The 25,255-nt window shown below is 38.6% G+C and overlaps 2 protein-coding genes across 15 annotated transcripts in view; both read right to left on the bottom strand.

Moving 5' to 3' along the window:
• Positions 1–12,540, bottom strand: part of afap1 (actin filament associated protein 1) — a 91,188-nt gene extending 78,648 nt beyond the window's left edge. For 2 of the 4 annotated variants that reach the window (XM_085155417.1, XM_085155419.1), the window contains exon 1: positions 12,410–12,540. In XM_085155417.1, the coding sequence (XP_085011543.1) occupies positions 12,410–12,434 (25 nt within the window). In that variant the 5' untranslated portion in view covers positions 12,435–12,540. The remainder of the gene's footprint in view (positions 1–12,409) is intronic. The other 2 variants (XM_085155421.1, XM_085155422.1) reach the window with 1 other exon arrangement.
• A 3,195-nt stretch (positions 12,541–15,735) lies between these two features.
• ablim2 (actin binding LIM protein family, member 2) overlaps positions 15,736–25,255 on the bottom strand; it is a 92,696-nt gene continuing 83,176 nt past the window's right edge. For 10 of the 11 annotated variants that reach the window (XM_085155424.1, XM_085155425.1, XM_085155423.1 and 7 more), the window contains one exon: positions 23,637–25,235. In XM_085155424.1, coding sequence (XP_085011550.1) covers positions 25,140–25,235 — 96 coding nt within the window. In that variant the 3' untranslated portion in view covers positions 23,637–25,139. Of the gene's footprint in view, positions 17,661–23,533; positions 23,615–23,636; positions 25,236–25,255 lie in introns of those variants that run through there. The other variant, XM_085155434.1, reaches the window with a different exon arrangement.

Here is a 25,255-nt window from a genome sequence, read left to right as displayed (position 1 = left end):
TAAAGAGCTTCTGTTTAAATTATCTAACTGATTTCAGTTTTATACATCCTTGTCATGGTCCTGGGCCATGTTGGCCCAGTATTCTTAGTTTTCGTGTGTTTTGTATTTTGTTCTTTATTTATGCCTTGGTTCCTAGGTTGTTTAGTTAAGATGTTATTTGGTTACCCCCTGTGTATCTTTGAACCCTTGTTTTCCCTCCTTGTGTTTTATTCCATGTTTTCCCCAGCCCGTTATGTCCATGCTCTCTCTCCTCCTGTCTGAACCTCTGTGTACTTCCTGTTTTACTTTGACAGTCTCTCGTCAGTATGTGTCATGTTGTGTTCACTCCTGCCCTGTCTTGTTACGATTATCTGTGTCAGCTGTGTTCCCCATGTGCTCCCACTTCCCTCGTTTACCCTCTGTGCATTTATGTCCACGTCTCCCTCAGTTCAGTGTCGCGTTCTCCCTAATGCTGTGTGTGATTCTCCCTGTGTTTCCTGGTGAGCTTTATATTTAGTTTTTCCCAGTTTAGTTTTGTATTACTTGTGATCTGTCTTTCCAGCAATAAAGCTGTGCTTTCTGAGTTTATTCTCCGTGTCCCCGTGAGTTTGCATTTGGGTCCTCTCCTGCCTGCCACACAGCCTAATCATGACAATCCTGAAACTTTGTGTGTCAGACTGAGGAGCTAGACGAGGCACAATCTGTGGCCTTTTTCTCTAGCCCCAGGGTCACTTGGGGCTAGAGAAAGAAATATTTTTTTGTTATTTTTTTTCTGTTATTTTTTTCTTTTGAAAAAAATAACAGAAAAAAAATAACAAAAAAATATTTCTTTCTCTTTCTTTCTCTTTTTTCAAAAGAAAAAAATAACAGTAAAAAAAAATGCCACTGCAATGAGATTAGGGGCTGCAGAGGGGCGTAACACACACACACACACACACACACCAAAATCAAGGCACGCTCTATGTGCATTCTTTTTAAATATAGTTTGTGTTCTCAGGAGAATCTCCTGCATTTCATCCCCATGTAGAAGTGAACTGGAAGACATGAATCTGCCGGATCACATTCCATCCAGTCAGTACACTCCAGCCTTAGGAAAGACATGTCTTGTTCCATCTGCATGTGGTCTAAAGGAATGCAAAGGAGATAGGTATGAGCTAAGATTTGTGTGTGCATCCATACTCTCTGTCTCTTTGACTCTCCGTCTGAGTTGAGGCTTAGTCTGCATTCTCTGTGGGGAACTAGAGTTACTTTTTTCCATAGTCTTCCCCCTGCAGGCTTTTAATAAACAGCCTTTATCTGTGATCAGGCTCTAATAACAAAGCTGATCCTGCCCGTTTATTCTTTGTACAGCAATTGAAACTGCATTTTTAAAACATCTCATTTTGGTTGAAAAACAGTTCAAAACAGAAAGTTTTAGTCATGTGCTAGATGCCCTTTACATGTCCTTCCTGGATTTTCTAGAAAGGGAAGGTTTGTGTACAAGAAGATTCATTAACCCTCTGAGGTCTAAAGCCATCATCAGTATTAGCCACAACTCTAGGGCTTGTCCCTTCACTAAAAAGACTTGGGAGAACAATGTAAAACAAGTAGTATATGCTGTACAACTATTCCACAATGGTTCAAAGTTCAAAGAAATCATCAAGAGCCCAAAATTACCATGATACTGTAGAGATTTATCAAGCTTGTCTAAATATTAGTCTGTTTTGGATGGACTCTTTTTTTATTGTGTTTCATATGCATTATCTCTAAAATACTATACACAGCACCTAAAAAAATTCACAACGTAAGACTTAAGTGGACTAGAAAGAGTAGAAGTAAACGTGAAAAGAGGTCACAGGCAAAGAGACTGAATGGAAATCTTGGTAGTCTGTGAGGACTTCTGATGGGCAGATTTTATAGAGTGGATGAGAAAGACAGAGGAAGATTAAGACAAAGGCACTCCTGTGTGCCAACCTTGCTGAACTGTGGGAAGACTACACAGTCATAGACACATCAACACTCAGCTCATACCCCCTAAGACTGTGACTCACACCAGCAGTTTTTCATCTGTTAAAACCCTTCACATATTCTGCTTTTACACAAACACATAGGGACACAAAGGGGAGGGTTTCATAGGATGAAACCCTCCCCTTTCCAGTATTTCTCACTAATGCTTTTCTTGTTATCCCAGAGAGAAGTAAAGCAAATGTGTAAGTTCATCTCTGAATGTCTGTAAAGCATTCCCACGTTAAGCTTAACAACCGATATATGGAGCGACTGCCTCTCTCTCTCTCTCTCTCCTGCTGCTACTTCAATCTTGAAACTGCTTAATGATCAGCTGATCGGCTTTTCTGTCGCGAGTCCGTCTCTCTTCTTAGTTTTTGGCCCACTTCTCACCAGAAAGAGGAAACCAGCGGCTGAACAACAGCAGCACTATTAAGCTTGATAAGCTGTTGTTAGAATTTATTTAATATTACTTTCTACACCAGGATCCTTTTCTACGTAGCTGACGCTCGTAACTGTGCAGGGGCAGATCTAGCAAAGTTTAGCCAGGGGGGCCGATAGGGCATGAACAGGGAAAAGGGGGCACAAAGACATGCTTTTCTTTCATATTCTCATTTAAAATGTCTAGCTTTTAATAAATAATTATCTGACTCTTACACCCAAAGTTTTAATCTGATGTAAAATATATAGAAGTCCATTACTGTATATAGTAACTGTTAAGTCTAATATACCCTAGTAAGCTATAGTACTTTTTCCTTTGGGAAGATACCATCTGTGCAGTCTGCAATTCTGTTGAAGAAAGATGTTGAATCTATTTAATTATTCTTGAAAAATAATTTATTTCTGTGCATTTTCCCCCCTGCATCAAATTAAATTTGATTACATCGATTAAGCATCATGAGGTGGAGGGTGGTTCCCTATTTTTTTTTTTTGCTGGGAGTTTGCAACCCTATTAGTTAGGTTGCTTAATATTTCTGCTAAGTACTCTTTAAAATACCAGAATAGGGAGGATGGAGCAGGTTTAAGTTTATTAGATTGATCAGTGTTGCTAATCTATGAAATATTTTGGGCGCAGTGTATTTTTTACATACAGGTATAACAGAATAGCTTTAGTGTTGTTATTTATTTAAACTTGAGTATAAACTTATACAAAATGCAGAAAGATATTAAAAAAATGTTTTATTGATTAAAAAACACACTATATCGGATTCATATCGGTATCGGCAGATATCCAAATTTATGATATCGGTATCGGTATCGGACATAAAAAAGTGGTATCGTGCCATCTCTAGTATAGATATAAATGCTTTTACTATGTTCACTTCTCAGACGATTAGTAAGAATGAAGTGAGGGCAGCTATGAAGAGGATGAAGAGTGTTAAAGCAGTTAGACCAGTTACCTGTGGATGTATGGAGTTGTCCTGGAGAGAGTGCAGAGGACTTCTTATTCAGACTGTTTAATACAAACTTGGAGAGTGAGAGGATTTCTAAGAAATGAGGGAGAAGCGTACTGGTACAAGAACAGGGGTGATGTGCAGAGCTGTAGTAAAAGCACTGACAGCTACATCAAGGCTCTTTATATTGTAGGCTAGAGACCCTACAATAATAGAGAAAGAAGTCCAACGATCATACAACCACCTATGAGCAAGCACTTGGAGACACTGGGAAGGAAAAACTGGAACAAACAGCTGGCAGAACCAGGCTCTGGGAAGGGCAGCCATCTGCTGCAACTGATTGGACATGATAGAAGCTAGAAAGTAATCATATCCAATGATTAAATGCAAAGTGTTGTACAAACACATAGAGTTAAAAAAAAAATGTGAGTGAAGACGAAATGCTCAGTATATCATGAGAAGCAGCCTCAACTTATTGCAGCATTACGAAGGGAGGGTTCACAGTCACCCGATCCAACCTTAACTATATGCTTTATCAAATACTGAATTGCACTCATTTAATCTAGATGTAATAAATACATGAACAGTTTTTTCAGCATCACTGAGTTTGTAAAGAAAGCTGCATTCTCAATCATCCAGGTAAGAAAATCAGAAAAACTCAGAAAAAAAAATTCAAACGTAGTGTTTTCAGTGGTAGAAACATTTTGTCACTTATCCAAGTGACTTCTTCAATTTCCACTGGTAGTGACCAAAATGAACATGACATGAGAAACAACATCAGAGAGACAACTCAGGTTGAGCAGTTTACAGACAAAGTTAAAAGGCGAGACTGGGGTGATTTAGAGGAGGGATAGTGGCTATACTGCCTATATACAGGACAAAGGATGCTAAATATAGAGCTCCCAGACAGGAGGAAAAGAGGAAGACCACAGAGAGTGTTCATGGTTGTAGTAAAGGAAGATTTGGTGTTACAAAGGAAGATGCTAAGCACAGGGTGACAGATGATCCACTGTGGTGACCCCTAAAGGGAACAACATCTTTAAAATAATAAATTAATTCATAAATATACTAAAATCTTTAAAAGACAGGATTAAAAAGAGCTCGACGATTTAAAATAAAATTTATAAAAGCTACTTTATTAATGGACTTACTGTTCTAGTAAATTAAATATGGCAAGTTAAATCAAAAATGATGATTGTAGCATTTATTCATGTTGGTTCAACCAGCTGTTGCACTTACATCACATTTTGTTAGAGTTATTGACCAAACATAGAAAACTTCACACTGAACTTTATAATTTAATACGGATATGAATAACACCAAAACAAATATGCAATGAACTGGCCATTATATAGCACTTTTCTATCTCTAAAATTAGAAATATCCTGTCTCAGAGTAAAGCTGAAAAACTAGTTTGTGCATTTATTACTGCTAGGGTGGACTACTGTAATTCATTATTATCAGGATGTCCTAACAACTCCCTTAAAAGACTTCAGTTAATCCAAAATGCTGTAACAAGACTACTGACAGAGCAGATTTCTCCTGTTTTGGCTTCCCTTCAGTGGCTCCCTGTTAAATCCAGAATTCAGAATCCTGCTCCTCACATACAAGGTCTTAAATAATCAGGGCCCATCTTATCTTAATGACCTTGTAGTACCATATCACCCCATTAGGGCACTTCGCTCTCACACTGCAGGCTTACTTGTTGTTCCTAGAGTAAAAGAAGGATGGGAGGCAGAGTTTTCAGCAGACAGACACTATCTCTACTTTTAAGGTTAGGCTTAAAACTTTCCTTTTTGCTAAAGCATAGAGTTAGGGCTGGATCAGGTGACCCTGAATCCTCCCTTAGTTATGCTGCAATAGGTATAGGCTACTGGGGGATTCCCATGATGCATTGAGTATTTCTTCTTCACTCACTATGTATTAACAGACCTCTCTGCACTGAATCATACTTGTTATTAATCTCTGGCTCTCTTCCACAGCATGTCTTTTATCCTGTCTTCCTTCTCTCTCCCCAACAGGTCGCAGCAGATAGCGGCCCCCCCCGAGCCTGGTTCTGCCAGACGTTTTTCCTTCCCACTGTCGCCAAAGTGCTTGCTCATAGGGGGTCATATGATTGTTGGGTTTTTCTTTGTATGTATAATTGTAGCTTCTACCTTACAATATAAAGCGCCTTGAGGTGACTGTTGCTGTGATTTGGTGCTGTAAGAATAAAAATTGAATTGAAATGAATTGAACTGAACTGACAAAACACTATACACCAGAGTTCACCATATATTCCTAATAGTGCTTTAGTGTATACACTCTAAGCACTTTATCAGCCTCACGTTCATGGCCCATCACTAATTAACCTGAATATAGGATTTCAGTTTATGTGCGTGGTCACGTAAATGAGTGCATTTGGAACAAATGTAGACGTAAGCATTTGTGTATGTGCCTGTTTAAGTGTGATTGCAGATGGATTGCTTGAATAATTCATGCAGGGATAAGGTGAAGAATATAGGCAACTATGGCTCTCAGGAAGGAACAAATACTTTTTCATGGCACTGTACAACGCTGTGAACATACACCACTCTTCCTCCACAAATAGAATTGAAATTGAATATCTGGAAAACATCTGGTTGTCAAATAAATAGATGTTTCAGTTTTGCTACAAACCTCCACCAGCAACCATCACCAAAGCAATGAAAAGGAATGATGGCTTTCTGGGCTCATATTGACAGACACTGAATTATCCAAACACATTACTTGTGAGCTGTAGATCCCGGCCGTGTCCCGACTTGAAATTAGGCAGCCTATCTGCGCAGCACAGGCATTACAATCATGCATTTCTTTCATTTCTTTTCAGTCTTCTCACAAGCACTGACAGGCCAGAAGAAGCAGACATCAGGAGAGAGTGAGGCAGGAAGGCAGCTGTGCTCTGTGGATGCCTCCTCGGGTTGGAAACAATTATTTAGACGTATTGTTCTGCTCTAAGAGCTTGTTAGCAACTTTTTCAGATTCAGATTCAAGATCCAGTCATTGACTATAATTGACTCCTTGTTTGTTGAGGCCATTAGCAGGTTGTAATTCACTACACACAGAGACACACACTGCAGAGCAAATATTTAATCTTTTCTTTTTTTCCTCATGACTTTTAACTATGAGTGTAGAGTCCCCACCTGCAGGCAGGATTGAAGACAGAGATTTATACAAACTGAGAGAGACACTGGAGATAGGGAGCAGACTGGAAATGTTGGCCTAAAGCTAAGCACAGTACGGTACACATACCAAAGGTGGGGGTTGGGGGGTTTAAGAGAGAGAGAACCGACAAAAGGAGGAAATGGACAAAAGAGAGGACAAAGGAAATTGTGCTGAGGATGAAGAAGAAGAAGAGAGGTCAAAAGAAACACAGCTGTTCAAAGTTAAACAAGGAGGGCACACCGATTAGTTAGAAAATGACTTTTACCTGATCAAGGAAACCCAAAATAAATAAATAAAGCAGTGGTTTGAGTCCTGTAACAAGATAAATATGTATTGTGCATGCTTGAATTATATCTTGCATTGTTACACCTCAACACACAAACCCAAACAGACCCAGATGTCCAATAGTGATGATGTCACGAGCAGAACCAACCGCATTAACAGAGCTGAGGTAATTAAGACTCAAAACCAGTGAGTGTAAATAGTAGGGGTGCAACGATACACAAAATTCACGGTTCGGTTCAGTTCAATACGTTGGTGTCACGGTTCGATATTTTTTCGATACAAAAATGTTCATGCCTTTTTAATTTGTCATTTATTAAAATTATAAATATATATTTTAACTCAAAAGTACAGTTTTTAAATTTAATGTTGCTGAAACAACAAAGTAATAAAATAATAAATCTATCTGATCGAGAAATCACTCATCTTTGGAAAAGAGAGTTTATTACAGAGAAATGTCTCTTTCCAAAATAAAAGCTATATTATACGCTTCTTCTGGGCTATATTCTCAGCAGCATATTAAATATATCAGGTCCCCATAAGGAGAATCATGTGCTAACGGCTGTCTAAATGACTCGGGTAAAGTTTGTAGCATGCGTGCTTGTTGTTTTTGTCTGCTTCCACTTTTTGTCTTTGCACTAGGATGATGTCGGAGTAAATGTGCAGTCATATTCATTGTGTTCCCACTAGTGCTGTCAGCGTTAATCTGAAATGACGTTAAAGCCACAACACGGCAAATCTCCGTTAACGAGCTACCGCGGATCACCCCGTGCGTGGGGCTGGACGGCGTCAACACGTTAACGAGCTAACTGCGCTAACGCACTAGTTCCCACCAATGTAATTGAGCATTGTGTGGCACATCCAACATACTGTTTTACTTTTGTCCATGACACACTTACCATCAGGGTCATACTTCACATGAAAACCAAAATAGTTCCAAACACCAGATCTGAATCAGGGTGGGGGGGGTTCAATTTGTCGTGTTGCAACGAGAGCTTAGCTTCTGTCTCGCTAGCTTGTCCTGCGCTCAGTGAATCTGCGTTCGACTACTCTGCCTAGGCTGCACTGTCGAGCGCAGATCCACTGAGCTCTCAACACAGACAGCATCGTCAGAAGAAAAGTTGATCAAATAAATAAAAAATTTTGTATTGTTCGATACATATGCGTACCGAACCGAAAGCACTGTATCGAACGGTTCAATATCGATACGAGTATTGTTGCACCCCTAGTAAACAGGAATAAATATATGAACCATAGTGTTTGAAAAGGTATGCCAAAGATGATGTATATTATATTGAACTTTTCCTCATTGGAATTTTGCTATACTGGACTTTTTAAGTTACATCTTGTGAAGAATGCATTCTTAGAAGTGAGCAAAGGAATAGTTCAAGCTATAATTAAGCCTCTGAATGATTCAGATAGGGGCTGCTGAGAGATAACAGCAGAATGACAAAATCTGCATTAGGACGTTGAAGAGGTGGCAGTATTTGTACCTCATCCAGCGAAGGACTAATGGGTTCTTTGAACTTGCATGTAAAGGAATTTTAAAAACCAACAAAAACACTACGTTGGATTAAGGTAATACTTAATTAGTCATCAGTCAAGAGTCCTTACACTACCCCCTCTTGCTCTGTCCTGTTTATGTGTGTTTCTTCAGACTGTTCCAGTAGTTGGGGGAACATAGCATCAAGGTAAATGGAGACACCTGGGCCTTCACCAGTCTGGCAGAATACTGTTCACTCATTCACACATACACCGTCAATACTGGTGACTACTATTTCTTTCATTTGTTTTCTGTTGTTGTCGTCATGCCTTTCATGCCAGAGTCAGGTTTCTGTTAAGCTATAGCCTCAGCAGTCTGGACAGTGGACAAAAGAGGAAAACTGAACAATGTTTATCAATCCTTGCAGCTTACAGGCAGCTGCATTTATAACTATGTAAGTAAATGAAGAATGATTTGGTCTTTAAACTGTAACGATGTAGGGTTTAATGCCTAACCCAACCAGTAAGTAAATCGTGACCTTGTGCCTGAACCAAACTGGGTGAAGATTCATTCACAGGTTTAGAGACCAGCTGCTGCCCCCGGCTGGTTGGTGAGTGACTGCTGACAGTTGCAATGTGAAATTACTCACATAAAGGTGAGCAATTAGAGATTCCTTCTCAGTTGCCTCAACCCTCACTCATAACTTGCGTGAGTAAGGGTTGTAACCAGTTTCACTTAGCGACTACCAACAACAGAGAAGACTTTTTTTTTCCTAGCGACTGGTAGTTGCTGACTGGTTTCTAAGACTGAAGCCTTACTCCTATTCTTTAATGACTATATTTTAAGCCCTACAACATGTTCAACTGAAGCAACAAAACAAATATAAATCATTAACTGTAAACACCTCACTGACTTAAGGCAAACTTTGACAAGTTTCTCAGACGCTGCTTTGTTTTAGTCATAACAAGTGGTGAGAACTGGTATACCAGTTCACCAAGGTTCTTTCTGCCATTATACAATAGCTTTTTCCAGTCATTAGTAACATTTGTTGTAGGAATTCTAAAACTGTAGAGGAAAATAATCTAGTTATCAACACTGATGTAACACTCTGAAACTGTTAACTGTCAGGGTTCCTGAGTCGTTGACCCAGTGCTTTCAGTTTTGTTCATGTTCAGTTTATTTTGCCACGTCCATGTTCTCACTTCCTGCTTTTACTGTGTCAGCTCGTCTCGTGTCATTAGCCAGATTATGTTCAGCTGTGTACTCACTGGTCTCTCATTATCATCCTCATCAGTCTGTGTATTTAAGCCCTCTGTTTCTACTCGTTCACTGTCGTGTCATTGATGTTGATGTCGTCTCTACGTATGTATGTTCAGTTCAGTCAGTCAGCCAGCCATCCAGTCTTTCAGCCAGTCAGTCCTTCGTTCCTGCCCTGTTCATCCACGATTCATAATAAACCATCTTCAGTTCTTCACTTTGTTTGGGTCACTTCCTCGCCTCCACACACGACACTCCTGACATTAACCCAGACAGAAGCTCTCCAGTGAAACTACAAAGTGTGTGCTACAAATCTCACTTCTCACCTTTCCTCCGCATGTGCAGATTACATTGTTGGCTCAAAGCTCCATTCAGTCTACAAGTCTACAGGATGTTTACAGTTTGTTTGCCTGCTTTTGTCTGTTGTCACACAGTAACTGGCTGTGGGGAAGCTGGTCTGTCCTTTGAACTAATCCAGGACATAACAAAAATCAGACAGATAGAGACACAAACAGGGGTTTAAAAAAAGAAAGAAGGAGTCTGGGAATAACTGTACATGAATAACCCACAAACAAAACAGAAATCAGAAATGTCTGTATAGGCCAGCATGATGCCTGCTATCTGAAAGGTTACTGGGTTACTGATATTTTAGGTACCACAGCATATGTGTCTATTTGAATATCAAATGGGTACCAAACTGTCAGTTATACACAGACTGGAAAAGCAGTCTAAAGTACACCTCTGACCACCTCTATAAGCTGCCGTGTCTCACATGAATCATACAAATTGGATTAACAGTGTATAGTAAGACTGTCATTGATTATCTAAAATTACCATCAAAGAAAAAAGGTGTTTATTCACAGGCCCGCATCAAACTTGGTACAATTACAGCTGAGAATTTTAAAGAAAACACATATAATAGGACTTTTTATACGACTAACTGACAGGAAAGACAAAATGGCAATGGCCCCATCCTGTATATGGTGCTGCTCATATAATCATCAGCTATTTATACTGGTTGTTATTTAATATGATTTCTGTTATTTGTAAACACTGATCTACTTATAACTCACAAACCTAAATAACTCAATTACTAACAAATTACTACTAAATAGGATTTTGAGCTGTGGAAATAATAGTGGAATAAATAATAGGGGGGCTTTTAATTGTAAACATAGAAATTAACATGGAAATGACAGAAAAGGCAAGGAATTACTGACCACAACCCCTGTTCACAGCAACTACTTGGGGCCTTTTATGTCTATCATGATTCTTTGGATGTAATAATATCTGGAAATATTCTCCTCTCTCTGTCATTTGTTCTGACTTTCTTTCACCCTCGGTTAATGTCACAGAATGATAAAGACGCGCCAGATTAGAAGAAAAAAAATAAGTTACAAATTGTGAAATTCTTAAAACTTAAACCATGTGGTGACTGTTCAAATGTATGTGTAATTTGAACATGAACGTGTGTAAAATGGTTACAACTTTTTATACACAAAGACAAAGAAACAGAAACAGTGCTTCTCATTTGAAGTATATCTTTGAATCGGTCACCATAAAGATTTGTTTGTTGAGGAACAAAGTAAAAAATAGTAAAAAAGTAAAGATTTTAGAGGACTTCATTAAATGAACATTAATATACAAAACAGCTGATTTGCGGTTTATTCTAACTGGCTGAGTAACTGATCACTACAATTTCAACATTTTCAAAGGTGACTAAAGGGATCATTTTTATTAGAAGTCATCTCCGGTGCAAGCTGACTTTTTTAATCCTATTAATTGTTCCACCCTAATTATTCTTCATCTCATGTTTCATCTGTCTAATTGTTCTGTTGTATTTGAATAACTGCATCCGGGTGGGGGTTCCCAGATCAGCTGATGCCTGTGCCTCTCTTTAAGACACGAGGCAACACTAGCAAAATGTCTTAACCCTCTTGAAACAAAAGTGTTCAAAATTTTAAACAAATATGGAAATCACCTCTGATATGTTCGGATTCTAGATGGCATATAACCATAAAAACATTGATAAACATAAACTTTTTTTCTTTGGATATATCATTCTAATCGATCAAAAGTGGATTAAAAAACAGTAACGTTGCCTTAAACGATGCGTTTTTTTCATGTTGAGATTGAGAAGTCTTAATTTAATGAATCAGTCTGTTAACTGGCCTCTCTTTGCTCTTTTCATTTCAATGACGACCACTTGTCTGGAAGTCACAGCTGGGAAAGCTAAAGAGATCCATGCTCCCAGCTGGTCCCCTCTTCACCCCCTCCTTCCTCCTCCTCCTCCTCCTGCAGGGCTGCTGATGCTGAGAGCAGCCTGCAGTATCCAAACACAGGCATCACACACCCAAGGTCTACCAATTAATCACACCTCTTTCTCCCTGCCTCCTCCTTTTCCTGTCTTCGTCCGTGTTACCACATGGCCCTTTGTAGCTTTATTCTAATGTCCTTTAATATTTACCAATAATACAAAACATGTAAAAAAAAATACTTTAAAGAAAATACACTAAAATGTCTAAATAGGAAAATGAAATGAAAATATCAGAGTAGATGCAACTGAAGACAGCGTAGTCACTACACAGTATCACACACACACACAGACACCAAAAGACTACTCAAAGGTACAACTACAGAGAGTTGGGGACAGTAAATATCACAAACGAACCAATAGGAATTTAGTGTCATTAAACCGTTATTTAAAAATGTAGGCAGTAAATAAAGCCCAGCACACAGCTTCCATCAATTTTTTGAATGAATTCAGCAACACACCCAGACGAACTGCGAGCAACTTGTTAAATAAAGTCTACGACCAGAGGTCGTTTGAATCCAGACAGCGGCTTACCTTTGTCGTTTTTCTCCTTATCCATGTTACAACGGACAACATGGATAACTCCTCTCCAGCCGGTCACAATAAAGGAAGGGCGGGTGCACCCGTCAAGCACCCCCTCTCCGTCTCCTCCACCCTGTTCTGACAGGAAGTGAGTGATAGGAGCGCCGTCCAATCGTAGGCTGTATCGCGGGAGGCGGGTCTCGTGGCCATGTGGGCCCGGAGGACCCATTGTAGAGCGTGTTGTGTAGCCAGTGTGTGAAAGCAAGTGAAAGCTGTTTGGCATATACAGTCGCAACGCACTGGAGCACCAAAGCACACCTAAAAAAAAATCTGCTGCTCTTTGCCCACACAAACTATGAAACTATAGGGCTCAGTTAATGTTTAATCTTAAAACATAGATAAATAACTAGAAAGTATTTAACTCTGTGAGACTTCATCTCAAAAACAAAAAATACGTTTAGGAAAATTATTCAACCTTTAGCAAAACAATACCATGTATTTTATAAAGCTTGTGTTTCTGACAGTTTTTTATTCATCATCACCTCTCAGGTCCATTTCTGGAAATGAGACAAGTTTTAAAGGGGAAAATAATTCTATAATATTCTTTTTTTAAACGTAAGAAAAAGAGACAATATTTATAGTTATTTACCTTGTATAGTCTTTTTTTTACAGTCATAGCTTTAACTACGTTCCTTTGCCTTACGTCATGGTGTAGATAGGAAGAGAAATAGAGTAGGATTCATCTTGAAAGAAGAACATGTGAATAGGTTTGTGGAGTCGAAGAGAGCATCAGATGGATTTGTGAGTTTATAGTTGGAAATCAAAGGGGAGAATGTAGCTAGAGCGCACTGGAAGTTAATCTGTAGCATGACTTTCAAAGTCAAGAAGAGGAGGAGAGTGAAGGCAGCGATTAAATGGTTGAAGTTGAAGGAAAGATGTTGCACAGAGTTCAGGGAGGAGCTGAGTAAAAAGTGTCAAGGTGGAAGAATTGCCAAATGACTGGAAAAGTACAGCAGAAATGGTGAGGGAAACTGTCAAGAAAGAAAATCCTCTGAACAGAAAAAAGAAGACAAGAAAATTTGATGGTGGAATGAAGAAATGCAGGCATTCAAAGTAATATCTTAGCAAAGCAAAAGTAGGATTGTCCGAGAAAGTAGACAGGAGTACTCGAAGGCAAGTCATACAGCAAAGAGAGAAGTGGCAAAGACAAAAGAAAGAGCATATAGTGAGTTGAATGTGAGGCTGAACACTAAGGACGGAGAAAATGACTTGTAGTGATTGGCTGGATAGTTTATGTTAAATAGAACAAGCTCATTTTCTAATTAAGTCTCTAAGGAAATTATTTATTGATGCAACAGATCTCTGGATCTCCCCTAAAGGCACTGCACATCCAGTTTGGATTTAACTAGAAGGGATATTAAATATTAATGAAACCACAATTCTTTGACAATAAATTCATGAACCCTAAGAAGTTTAGAAAGAGCTTGTTGAATTTGACCGTGGTATTGTAACAAGATCCAGCAGTTTGGGAATTTCTTTCTTTCCTCCTCGATGTTCTACGAGAATACAAAAAGTGGTATTATTGCAAAGTGGAAGCAACTATGAATGGGAGGCCATGTAGACTTACAGAGTTACTGAGTGTTGATGTAGTGCTGTGCGATACTACAAATTTTGGTATCCATACCAAACACACCTGAGCATCCAGCACAGGACACGGGGGAACCACCAATGCACCAGTGGGTGGGGGCTTGAGGCACTGGCAGGGAGTGCGGTAAGGGCAAATAGGCCCAACACCTGGAGGATCCTGAAATGTTCTAAGGGGTGTCTAAGACTTGACCTGACACATAGACATGTATGGCACAGACGACCCTCTGCCAGACAACGGTTGGCGTTAGCGGGAACAGCCAGAGGCCCACGATGTCCGGAGGAACTCACTCGCCTGGTGGAGCGCTGCAGCGAGGACCCCCTGGCCGAGCTCTGGGTGTACAGCGCCAGCAGCTAGAGCCACAGCAGCTGAGATTTTCTTCTTTTCTTTTTTTTGTAGTTAGGGGCTAGGCAGCATCTAGGGAGGCTGCCAAGACAGGCTCCCACATGCGATCACAATTGCAACACACACACTCTCACACAGTACCACACGTAGGTACATGTGCAATATGTAACAGAGTAGAGAGATAGGCTCAAAATGATAAAGAGCTACTGTTGCTCTCTTATCAGGAAGTTTTTCTTTTGTTACAGGAAATGCTTTACATGTTTTAGGCGAGGTTGCTGTCAACCTTGCAAGTTCACAGTGCAGACTCTCCAGTCACTATTCTGTGACTTTATTATATGAATAGGGTAGGGAGCATTTTAAGAAACAGTCTGATTTAATCTTGGAAATGACTTTGCATTACTTTTATTAATTATTAAAAAGAGAAAATGTTTGTATAGATGACATTTACCAGTCGTTAAATTACTAATTCGCTTGTTATCCTTAATCCTCTAATGTCCAAGTCAGTGATGAGCCCAATAATAAACATAACTCTATCAGAATATGTATGTTTTTTGTTTTGTTTTTTAATTAAATTGCTCTCCCAAGTCTTGGAAATTCACGGAAAAACTGTTCACATTTATTTTCCAAATGGCTTTGTTTTTGTCCAGAATTTGTGGTAGGGGTACAGTTTTCACCTACAACAAAGACAGCGAGGACTGGTATTATTATATTTATTTATTTTACAGCAGTCAGCTGTTCTTTGTCTTGCTTCTGTTACGTACACTAGAGAGTACACATTGAACAAAGAATAGACACTCAAAAAAAGGCCTTGAAACAGCCCCACAGGGACACTGTTTGTGGTAAATGTGACACATTGGTTCAGTATAGACTAATGATTTACTACAGACGTATTATTCCGTGAGTACATCCAGCATGAGCAGCAACATTAAGACGGTTGCATTAGTGTCTAAAAATGATGACTAAAACTTTTAGTAATGAAGACTTGTATTTGTAAAGGAGTATTTTAGAATAGATTGAAATAATCCAAATAATCTTCCACCATTAGTTGCAGTGGGCGAGAAAGATACGAGACAGACATTTCAAGATTTTGTAATATTTTCATGTTAACCACTTGCATTTGTGACATAAAAGAAACCTATTTTGTGAAAAACTAGTGAGGAGTTTTCTTTACATTAAAACATATTTGCTGTTAAAAATGATTATGACTGATATACTAAGCACTAGCAGTAGGTTTACCAATGGTCCCATACACACACACACACACACACACTTACTTGAAGGTATCCATTTGAAAAGGGCTTTTAAAATCTCACAATCGTAAGCACTTAAAACCATAGTGACTCTGTAGTTTGGATAAAGCACTTTAATAGCAGATGAATATTAGAAAGAAGACATGGCAATGCATGACAACAGTTAGTGTGTTACTTACATGAGCAACATTTGACACTCAGATTAAACTCAAAATTTGATATGTTTCTCTTCAAAAGCACTCTTCCCTGACACAACACTCAAGATTTCAAAAATAAAATCCCTTCCCCAGTATTGCAATTAAATAAATACCTAACACAAGCTAATGTAAAGAGCTGAGCTGGGCACTTCATTTGACCAGAAAAGAATCAATCACTCAAAACACATTTATGATAATGTTGTCATTCATTTCTTATATGAGGTCAGTTGACAAACCCCATTTCCCATCCTCATGCATGCCTTAAGAGTTATACACCATGGCAGACAGATAAATCTGATATATATCCAGTATATGTTTACATACATGTTACAGTATGTTAGTTGGCAAGTTGATCGATTTACGGTCCAGAAAGTCGAGCAAAGCTTGAATGTATAGCTTTATTACTGTACGCAACAATACTTTCAAACAACAAACATACAAAGAGTTAACTCTCTAGCTGAGAAGATATAATACAGTTAGAGTATTGACTTTAAAATCAAACAAAACCTCTCTTGTTCAGCTTAAGTCTGCTGCAGTTATGTGAAGCTTAGTCTGCAAGGATTTATTTTGTTCAAAACAAAAAATGAAAAAAGATGATTCTCTCAGCTGCATCCTCCTGACTGGTTTAATGATCCTTTTCAGAAGTCAAAAATAGCTTATAAAAATAATTGTATTTGTTTGTTTTTTTCATGTGAGTGCACGTCACCCTAGCAATGCAGCATGTTTGACATGTTTGTACACCCTGAAACCTTCTGTATTCTACCCCTCCTTTTCTTCCTCTCGCTGACTGTGATTCAGAGTTGTGGCTGCTATCCAGCCCCTGGCTACTCTATCTGGGCTGATTTATGAGAGGCTTGCGTGAGATATGGAGCCACATTCAAATGTACCAGAGCACGCATATCAAAACTATGTAGCCAACTTCTCTGATTGAATAGAACAAGAAGGAAAACCAAAAACAAAAGATGATGAGGTGGGTTTTGACAGTTTTGAAGTAAAAGATCACATATTTTTTGTTTTTTTATCCCTGTCTTTGACCTTGACATGCTTGAACAGTGAATGTCTAGAGTCTCTCACTGTCCTAATGTAATGGCAAGGGTGTAAAAATGAACTGTCTTGAATATGTAACAGTAACCTATTGCAAGGAGCAGACACAGCAAGAGAGAAAAGGCAGCGCAGCAAACAGGTGATATGTAGAAAGAGACAAGATGGCAAAACCTCACAAAGAGAAAACAAACTCTGTACAAAAACAGAAACAAGTCAATACTGAGATTAAAAGAAGGTGCACATAAAACATTCCAAACCACAGAAACCTGGAGGAAGGCCTGCATGAGAATTGGAAAAAGCTGTTGTTTTTTTATGGAGTATGAAAGCACTGGCATATGGGAGGGTCAGGGGTCGATGCAAAAACCACATAGGAGGCAAGGAGCATCAGCACAGGCCATGCAAACACAGCTCCTCAATCTCCATAAGGTTGTCAGTCAAACATTTGGACCACACTGCATACAAAAAGCTATAGATGCCCGCCGCAGCTTTGTGAAACTGTGCCCTCGCAGGGTTCCTCTGTGGCTTCACAGGCATGGCGTTTTAGAGGTGGAAAGTAGGAAGAAGGAGTATCACGGTGGTGCATATATAGATATTTCCGATGGGGCTTTTTTTGTATTTTGTTTTCTTCCCAATACTTTTTGAGATTTTGTTTAGCATTGTTTTTCTGTCTAAAAAAGGCGTGCCTTCTTCTTCATGTCGTTCTTCTTCCAGAGAGCCAGGCGGTCAAACTGGTCCAGGGTCATGCCAAACACTTGCTGAAAGTCCTCTGGAGATAGATGTTTCTGGATTAGGAAATTGTGGCAGAAAAAACATTGTTATTAAGAGTGGACAACAGTAATACCAGCAGCTTCTTGTGAACCTTATAACCAAAGGAAACACTGGTGGTGGTTGGCGTTTTAATGATAAAGAAGCAGAGTGGGTGACAAGATGTTCAGACATATTGACCACAACTGTACTTTTATTTATTTATTTTTTACCATAAAGATCATACATCTTTAAACTCAGCAAAATAGTTGTCATATATTTGTTTTTCATCAGCTTTCTTCCATTTGCACACTTTCTCTAAAATTATAAACTTTTTCTTTCAGAACGATACTGAAAAACTAGTTCATGCATATATTACTTCTAGCCTAGTGTATTCTATTCATTTATATCAAGATGTCCTAAAACTCCTTGAAAAGCCTTCAGTTGATCCTGCAGTAAGAGTACTGACAGGAACTAGAAAAAAAGCAGATTCTAACCATTTTGACTTCTCCTTATTGGCTCCCTGTTAAATCCAGAATTGTATTTAACCTCCTAGGACCTGGCGTCCACATATGTGGACATCACATTTTAGGTTATTTAGACCAAAATACTTAACCTTTCTCTACACTACTTACTGCTACTGTTCTATCGACATTTTGAATGAATATCCTCATATGTGGCTCTGATTTTTTGTAGAAACAAAATTTAGGTAAAAAAAAAAAAAATCTGGAAATTCTTTGTTTTTACATTCATCAGGTCCCAATCAGCCCAAATATCAAAGAGAAATTAATAATGCATGCCATGGAAGAGTTCGGGTCTTAGAAGGTTAAAACCCTTCTCATCACATAAAAAGTCTTGAATAATGAGAATAATCATCTTATCTTAAAGACCTTATAGTATCAATCATTCATTCTCAGACTGCAGAATAGTGGTTCATAGGATATCTAAAAGTAGAATGGGACGCAGAGTCTTCTGCTTTCAGGTCTCTCTTCAGTGAAACTGGCTTCCAGTTGGGATCCAGTAAACAGACACCCTCTCTACTTTTAAAATTAGGCTTAAAACTTTCCTTTTTGCTAAAGCATATAGTTAGGGCTGGATCAGGTGACCCTGAATCCTTCCTTAGTTATGCTGTAATAGGTGTAGGCTGTTGGGTGACTCCCATGATGACCTTTTTTCACTTCCTGCAAAAAATAGAGTAACCTGTGTTGCTTGAACACATGTATCATTCAGAATTAAGGGTGCCTTCACAGCAGTGCAAGCTATGCAATGTGCTGCCATTGAGCTGCTCAAACTGATTAATCAATAGAACAATAAATTAATTTCTAACTGAAGCAGTATTATCTCTGGATCTTGGCCAGCATAATTTTTATTAATCTGTATCAGCTTCATGTCTAAGCCTGGATATATATATAATAGATGGACATCCTGACATGTTTGTGTTGTGCACACACAGTAAACAGGCATAATATTGCCTTCTGTCTTGATGTTTAATACAGTCATTTGAATTATAAGTTCTTCCAACCAAAACTCCTATCCTAAAACCTCATGTTGCCAACACTCACTAAGTTCTCTCTAAAAAACACACACAAAAAAAGCGTAACAAAAACTTGCATGGCATTGATTTAAACCCAGAAACAGAGCGTAGGTAGCTTTAATATAAAATGTTTCCTGCACTGCAGGTGTGGGTTTTTTTTTTTTGTGATCAAACGGTAAATGGCCTGTATTTGTATAGCGCTTTTCTAGACCCTAAGGACCCCAAAGTGCTTTACACAACCAGTCATCCACCCACTGGCAAGCTACATTGTAGCCACAGCCACCCTGGGGCGCACTGACAGAGGCGAGGCTGCCGGACACTGGCGCCACCGGGCCCTCTAACCACCACCAGCAGGCAACGGGTGAAATGTCTTGCCCAAGGACACAACGACCGAGACTGTCCGAGCTGGGCTCGAACCGGCAAGGCGAACTCCCAACTCTTGAGCCACTATCGCCCACTATCAAGAGCTAGGTAAAGCTATTTCTGTGGAACAGCCAATCACCTGGTTTATATCAGCAAACAGAAGGTTTGGTTTTCACCCCGAGGTAAAAATGTTCAGGTGCCTTAAATTTTTCACCTGCCAAATTGACAGGATAATGACACTGGTGATATGAAAAAGGAGGATACTCTTCCCCATTTCATATCACCACCACCACCAATAACAACAACAACATACTGTGATAATACTATTGTGTGTAACTGTAAAACCAATGACTCATGCCATTCAGTATGTTAAACAACATGTTTTCTGTTAGCTGTCAGTAGCAAAACACCTGGTGTGACATCACTGAATGGCATTCTGCTAAAGAGGTTGAATCCAAAGACTTTCAGCTTTAATTCGACAACTTTAACACAAGTTTTGCTTCAACTGTTTCAAAATTACAGCCATTTTATACACATTCCCCCATTTCCAGAGGCTCAAAAGTAGCTGGACAACTGCAAGTAGTTTAATGGCCAAGTGAGGCCTATTTCCTTGTAATTGTATAACAAGATCGTATAATCTGGAGATTATGATGAGAATTGTATTTTGTAGCTTTTTGCTGAAATGTCAGTATGAGGTCCAAAGAAATGATTATGATGAAAGAGATGGAAGTTATCTTTTGGTGGAAAAACCAAAATCCACCTCTCACAGAGGCTGCAAAAACTTTTGTTTTTAGAAAACATGAAGAAAAGAGAGAAACAGCTCATGATCTGAAACATACCACGTGATCTGTCAAACACAGTGGAGGTTATGGCATAGCCATGTATAGCTGCCAATGGAACCAGGAAATAGTATTTATTGATGACATGACTGCTGATAGAAGTAGCCAGATTATTCTGAGGTGTATAGGACTACAATCTCTGGCCAAGGGTACTCTGGCATTTTTACTGGAGCAGCATGAGATCAAACCAGACACCTTCCAATTACTGGCTGACCTACCTCCTGGGCTCTAGCCACTCCAACATGGACCTAACTGTGCGGGTTTACACTTTAACGGGCATCCTTACAGAGGGTCACACACTAGCTAAATAACAGAGTAATCGGTGTTTATCCAGATAATACATGAGCAAATATATCTGGAGGCATATTTGGGGTTGGCTTTGGCTTAGGAGGTGAAGTGAGTCGTCTGCTATTTGGAAGGTCAGTGGCTTGATCCCCCAGCTCCTCCAGTCTGCATTCTTCAGTTATGAGTGCTTAGGCATAAAAAAAATTACTTGCATGAATGTGTGGGTAAATTAGCTTTGAGTGCCCAAATGGAAAAGTGCTACTATCAATCTATTTACTATTTCAAAGAACTTGGAACTCTTTTTTTCTTGCATTTCTATAATTTTTAATATAGCCTGGACTTCAGTTTGTGCTCCTAAATTTACATTTTTCCGTGGCACAAGAACTACATGCGGTGTGTACTTACATCTTTTACTTTTCATTAAGACTACAAGCTAATCATAACAGGCTTATTGATGTGAGTTTGAGCCTTTAATTATGTGCAATATTTTTGTTAAATATATTTAACCTCCTAGGACCCGGCGTCCACATATGTGAACATAACATTTTGGGTTATTTAGACTAAAATACTCAATTTTGCTCTACACGGGCCTAATATCCACTTACGAGGACATTGTACTGCTACTGTTTTATCAACATTTTAAATGAATATCCTCATATGTGTCTCTTATTTTTCTTAAAAACAAAAATAAGGTAAAAAAAAAAAAAAATCTGGTAATTTTTTGTTTTTACATTCATCGGGCCCCAATCAGACCAAATATCAAAGAGAAATTATAAATGCATGCTGTGGAAGAGTTCGGGTCTTAGGAGGTTAAAGAAAGAACATTAATATTCTTTACAATGATTCTCTGTATTTTCAGAAATAAATACATATAAAATACTTGGTTACAATAATAGTAAAAGGTACTTAATATAGCAACCCAAGCTTCAACAGAGACTAGCCGAAAAGACACATTTTACTGCCTTTGGAGTTTATTTACAGGCAGTGTATGGTTTAAACGTGCATAAGAATAGTTTTCTTTGGTTTTTTCCTATCACTTTTATATGTTTCCATCATATAAAATTGACTTTTTCTCTGGGTTTAGCTGCTGATTAGTATGGCTAAACCTAAAACAGTTTGGGGTCAAGGATCAAGATCCGTGGTGGGTAAAACGCAGGTCAAACAGTTTCTCTTCTGCACACACTTTTGACAATAGGACTCCAGTCTGGTATTTCCACCCACAGAGGGAATCTCCTGAGTATCCTCAGTAACCTCAATATGGTCAGACTCCACTTGGGACAATATTTCTGTTAACTGAAAGCCTCACAGTGAACTCTCATAGTGGGGTTACTGAAGACTGAAATGTTTCAGAGGATGTTTTTTAGACAAAACCTCTCTTCCGAGGACTGCAAAACATGAGCTCTGCACCACAACACAAACCACAATTGGATTTTTTAAAAATGGGTTCTTTTAGAGACAAAAACAGTTCATTTTTTTTCAGTCAGCTGCTCAAACTTAATGAAAGTCTTGAATCTTTAAATGGGTTGTGTAACAGCAGCAGGAAATTGGTTATTCTGGGACATTAGGTCCAATTTCACTTTATTTCTTTATTATAGTTATAGGATATATATGTGTGTTAAACTTGCTGTGACCTGGCAGCAAATTAAATTAAACTACTGCAAATTATACTTATATTTCTCATAAAATCTCCAGATGTACTCTACTATGCATATTATTTCTTTAACTTGAAGATTTTCTTGCAGAGGCCAAATAAATAAAGACTTCCATTACATTTATATATAAATGCTGAAGATGTCTTTTTAAAAATCTAAACATTAATAAACCGATGTTGCAGATCTGTCTCCTCTGGTTTCTGATTTTTCACCAGATTTTAAAACCTATCAGCAGCCACAAAATCAAGGTCAGTTTATATACTGTCTAAGACTGTGCATGTCATTCGTCTTTTTCTCAGCCATACTGGCTCTGGCTTTGGCAGAGTGCTGTAATATGACAGGCATGGCATGTTTGTTTCAAAGATTCATTTGTTTAATTCATCAGTCTTTATGTGTCTCTATAGTGGTGTTCTGCTTCTTAGTTACCAAAAATAAAAAAATATATAGGTTTATGTCGTGAAAAAAAATCAAGAAAGAGAGGCATATCCATATATTCCACTATTTCACAGTTTTCTGTCTGCAGACATAGACTGTATATAAAACAAGACCTTAACCTGTTTCTAAAAGTCATCACTGGTGATGTGCCCTAACCGTATGTTTTAGAGAAAAGCAAAAAATTACTATTTTAGAAAAAGTATAACTAGTTTTTCTTCTGTGTCAATTACAACGATTACTTACTTTGTCTTGGAGAACAGTTTTACTCTCGGAGGTCTATATCATCACTGATAAAGACCTCTAACCTTCATCCCTATCATTCTAATGGACACATCAAAATCTACACATATTTTTTTTTTCAAAAGAGTAGTTTTTGGTTGTCTAAAAGAGGGTTAGTGTGAGTGTTTGGAGCTAGGATTTAGGTAATTATTGATCATGACTCGGACTTCAGAGAAGTAAATAAATACAATTATGTATCCTGATAGCAAATACACACATTTCATTTACCGTAAGTTACATTTCACTTCACTTCTAAGCGCCTTTTGTATTTTAGCATACAATGTGTATACTAAGAGAAATCCCAAAATAGTTTATTTATTGTTTATTCACCACTTAAGTGATTGAAGATGGCACTTCTATAAGCTTTTGCTGATACTTTTATCCCACTTGGCTGAGCTGCCTAGCTCCAACCCAAACCACAAATTCTTGACTTGACAAAATTCTGTAATATTTTCTCAGGTTTGTTAACGACCTACGGATGGAAGGAGGGAAACAACAGAGGGGAAAGTAAGATTAGAGCTCACCTCCAGTCTGGTGCGGTCTACATCTCTGGGAAGCTTCACTTTCACTCTATGCGTCACTGCCAGCATTTCATAAGGGTAGACCTGGCAACACAAAGTAAGCATTGTGGGAGATTTATTAGGGAATACAATTATAATCCAATGTCCTAACAGTGCTGCCAAGAATATGAAAGTATATTTGCAAAGTAGGAGCAAACTCTTACCTTGTACTCTGAGGAGGGAAAAGACAGAGACAGAAGAAGTTACTCTCGTGGAACAGTTATCTTTTATTTGAATTCAGAGCTATTATAAAAACTAGCACAAGTGAGCTTAAAAATAAATTACACTTGCGAACCCAAATCTCTTCAAAAATATTGGGTTTCAAAGGCGTCAAAAAGCATTAGAAATGGTCGCTCTGCTCACACACACAGACTGTTATGAGGTTGGAATACTTTCAACTCAATCTTTGCCTCAGATACAGCCAAGACCGTACACGCACGCACTGGTAAACACACAGCACTAATTTTTCGAGCTGGAAAAATGACATCATCCTTCCTCGCTCTTACTTCTTGTAATTGATCTGGAGCCAAAGCAACAGGGCTCTGCATGCTTGATCGCAACATATATGTAATGTTATTAGGCATTGTAAAAATAACCTTGATCTGACTCACAGAAAGATGATATGGTCCATTTAGTGTACATTTTATAGCTTAAGACTTGGCTAATATTTTTTAGAAGGAAACATTCAGTTTTGGGGATGGAGCCTGTGAGATTTTGCAACAGTGAATTAGCAACGTGAAAACTGCATTTAAAACAATCAGATAACGCGCATTTAGTGGGGTTAGGTTAATTGGTTAACTTGCTCTCTGTATTAGCCCTGCAACAGACCCTGTTCAGGGTGTGACCTGCCTCTTGCCCTATGGAGGATGGGATAGGCTCCCACGTCCACTGTATCCACCTACATGCTGTTCTCATGTAAGAGAACAACTACAACACCGAAATTCTATTTTAGGTGAATCATCTAGTAATCAGATGACACTTCCTTAACACCTTTATTTAAAACGTTTTTAAATTCCCAAAGCCAGGCTGTATTCAAAAGCAGATTTACAAGTTAATGAATGCACTCTTTACAGGAAAGAAGATTTTGAATTTATTTCTAAATTAGTCCTCAAAGTTAAAATAGCAAGTGTCAGCTTCACTCAGCTGTTATTAACTGTCAAAAACAGTGAAAATAAATTTTCATAAATTTGCCAGGATGACTCGCTGGTTGTTTTTCTCAAGCAAAACTCAGATAATTTATGTGGTTCCCCAAACTTGGAGGATAGAAAGCATATTAAACGTGTTACTGAACAGACTTTCTGAGAATACCAACAGAGACCAAGAGACACCTTGGTATTTTCCATGCGGATGCTAAGCTAGCCCTAGACTGTAAAGAGGATGTTGAGCTGTAGCCTGGTCAGAATGAGTAAGGTGAGAAAGGTGAGAGAACTGTCATACTACTAACCCCTTCCAGTATGGTAGTCTTGGTTGGTATATGACCGTGCATGGTTAAAAAAGACACCTATAGACTGCACTGGGTGTAATGTGCTATGCTGTATATGAGTGTTTTGCTGATAAAACCTTTAAAAACTTAAATGAGAACTGAAGATACATGTCCGCTCTCACCTCTCATGCCTCCCCAGCTCTGGGAGTCTGGGTCCACTTCATCCTCCGTCATCTCAGCAGCCTGCGGGAACACACACATTA

Source organism: Neolamprologus multifasciatus, chromosome 3 (assembly GCF_963576455.1).
Source record: "Neolamprologus multifasciatus chromosome 3, fNeoMul1.2, whole genome shotgun sequence".
NCBI classification, from domain to species: Eukaryota; Metazoa; Chordata; class Actinopteri; order Cichliformes; family Cichlidae; genus Neolamprologus; species Neolamprologus multifasciatus.
Note: the sequence above shows the minus strand (reverse complement) of the source record. Positions and strands in the feature narration are given on the sequence as shown.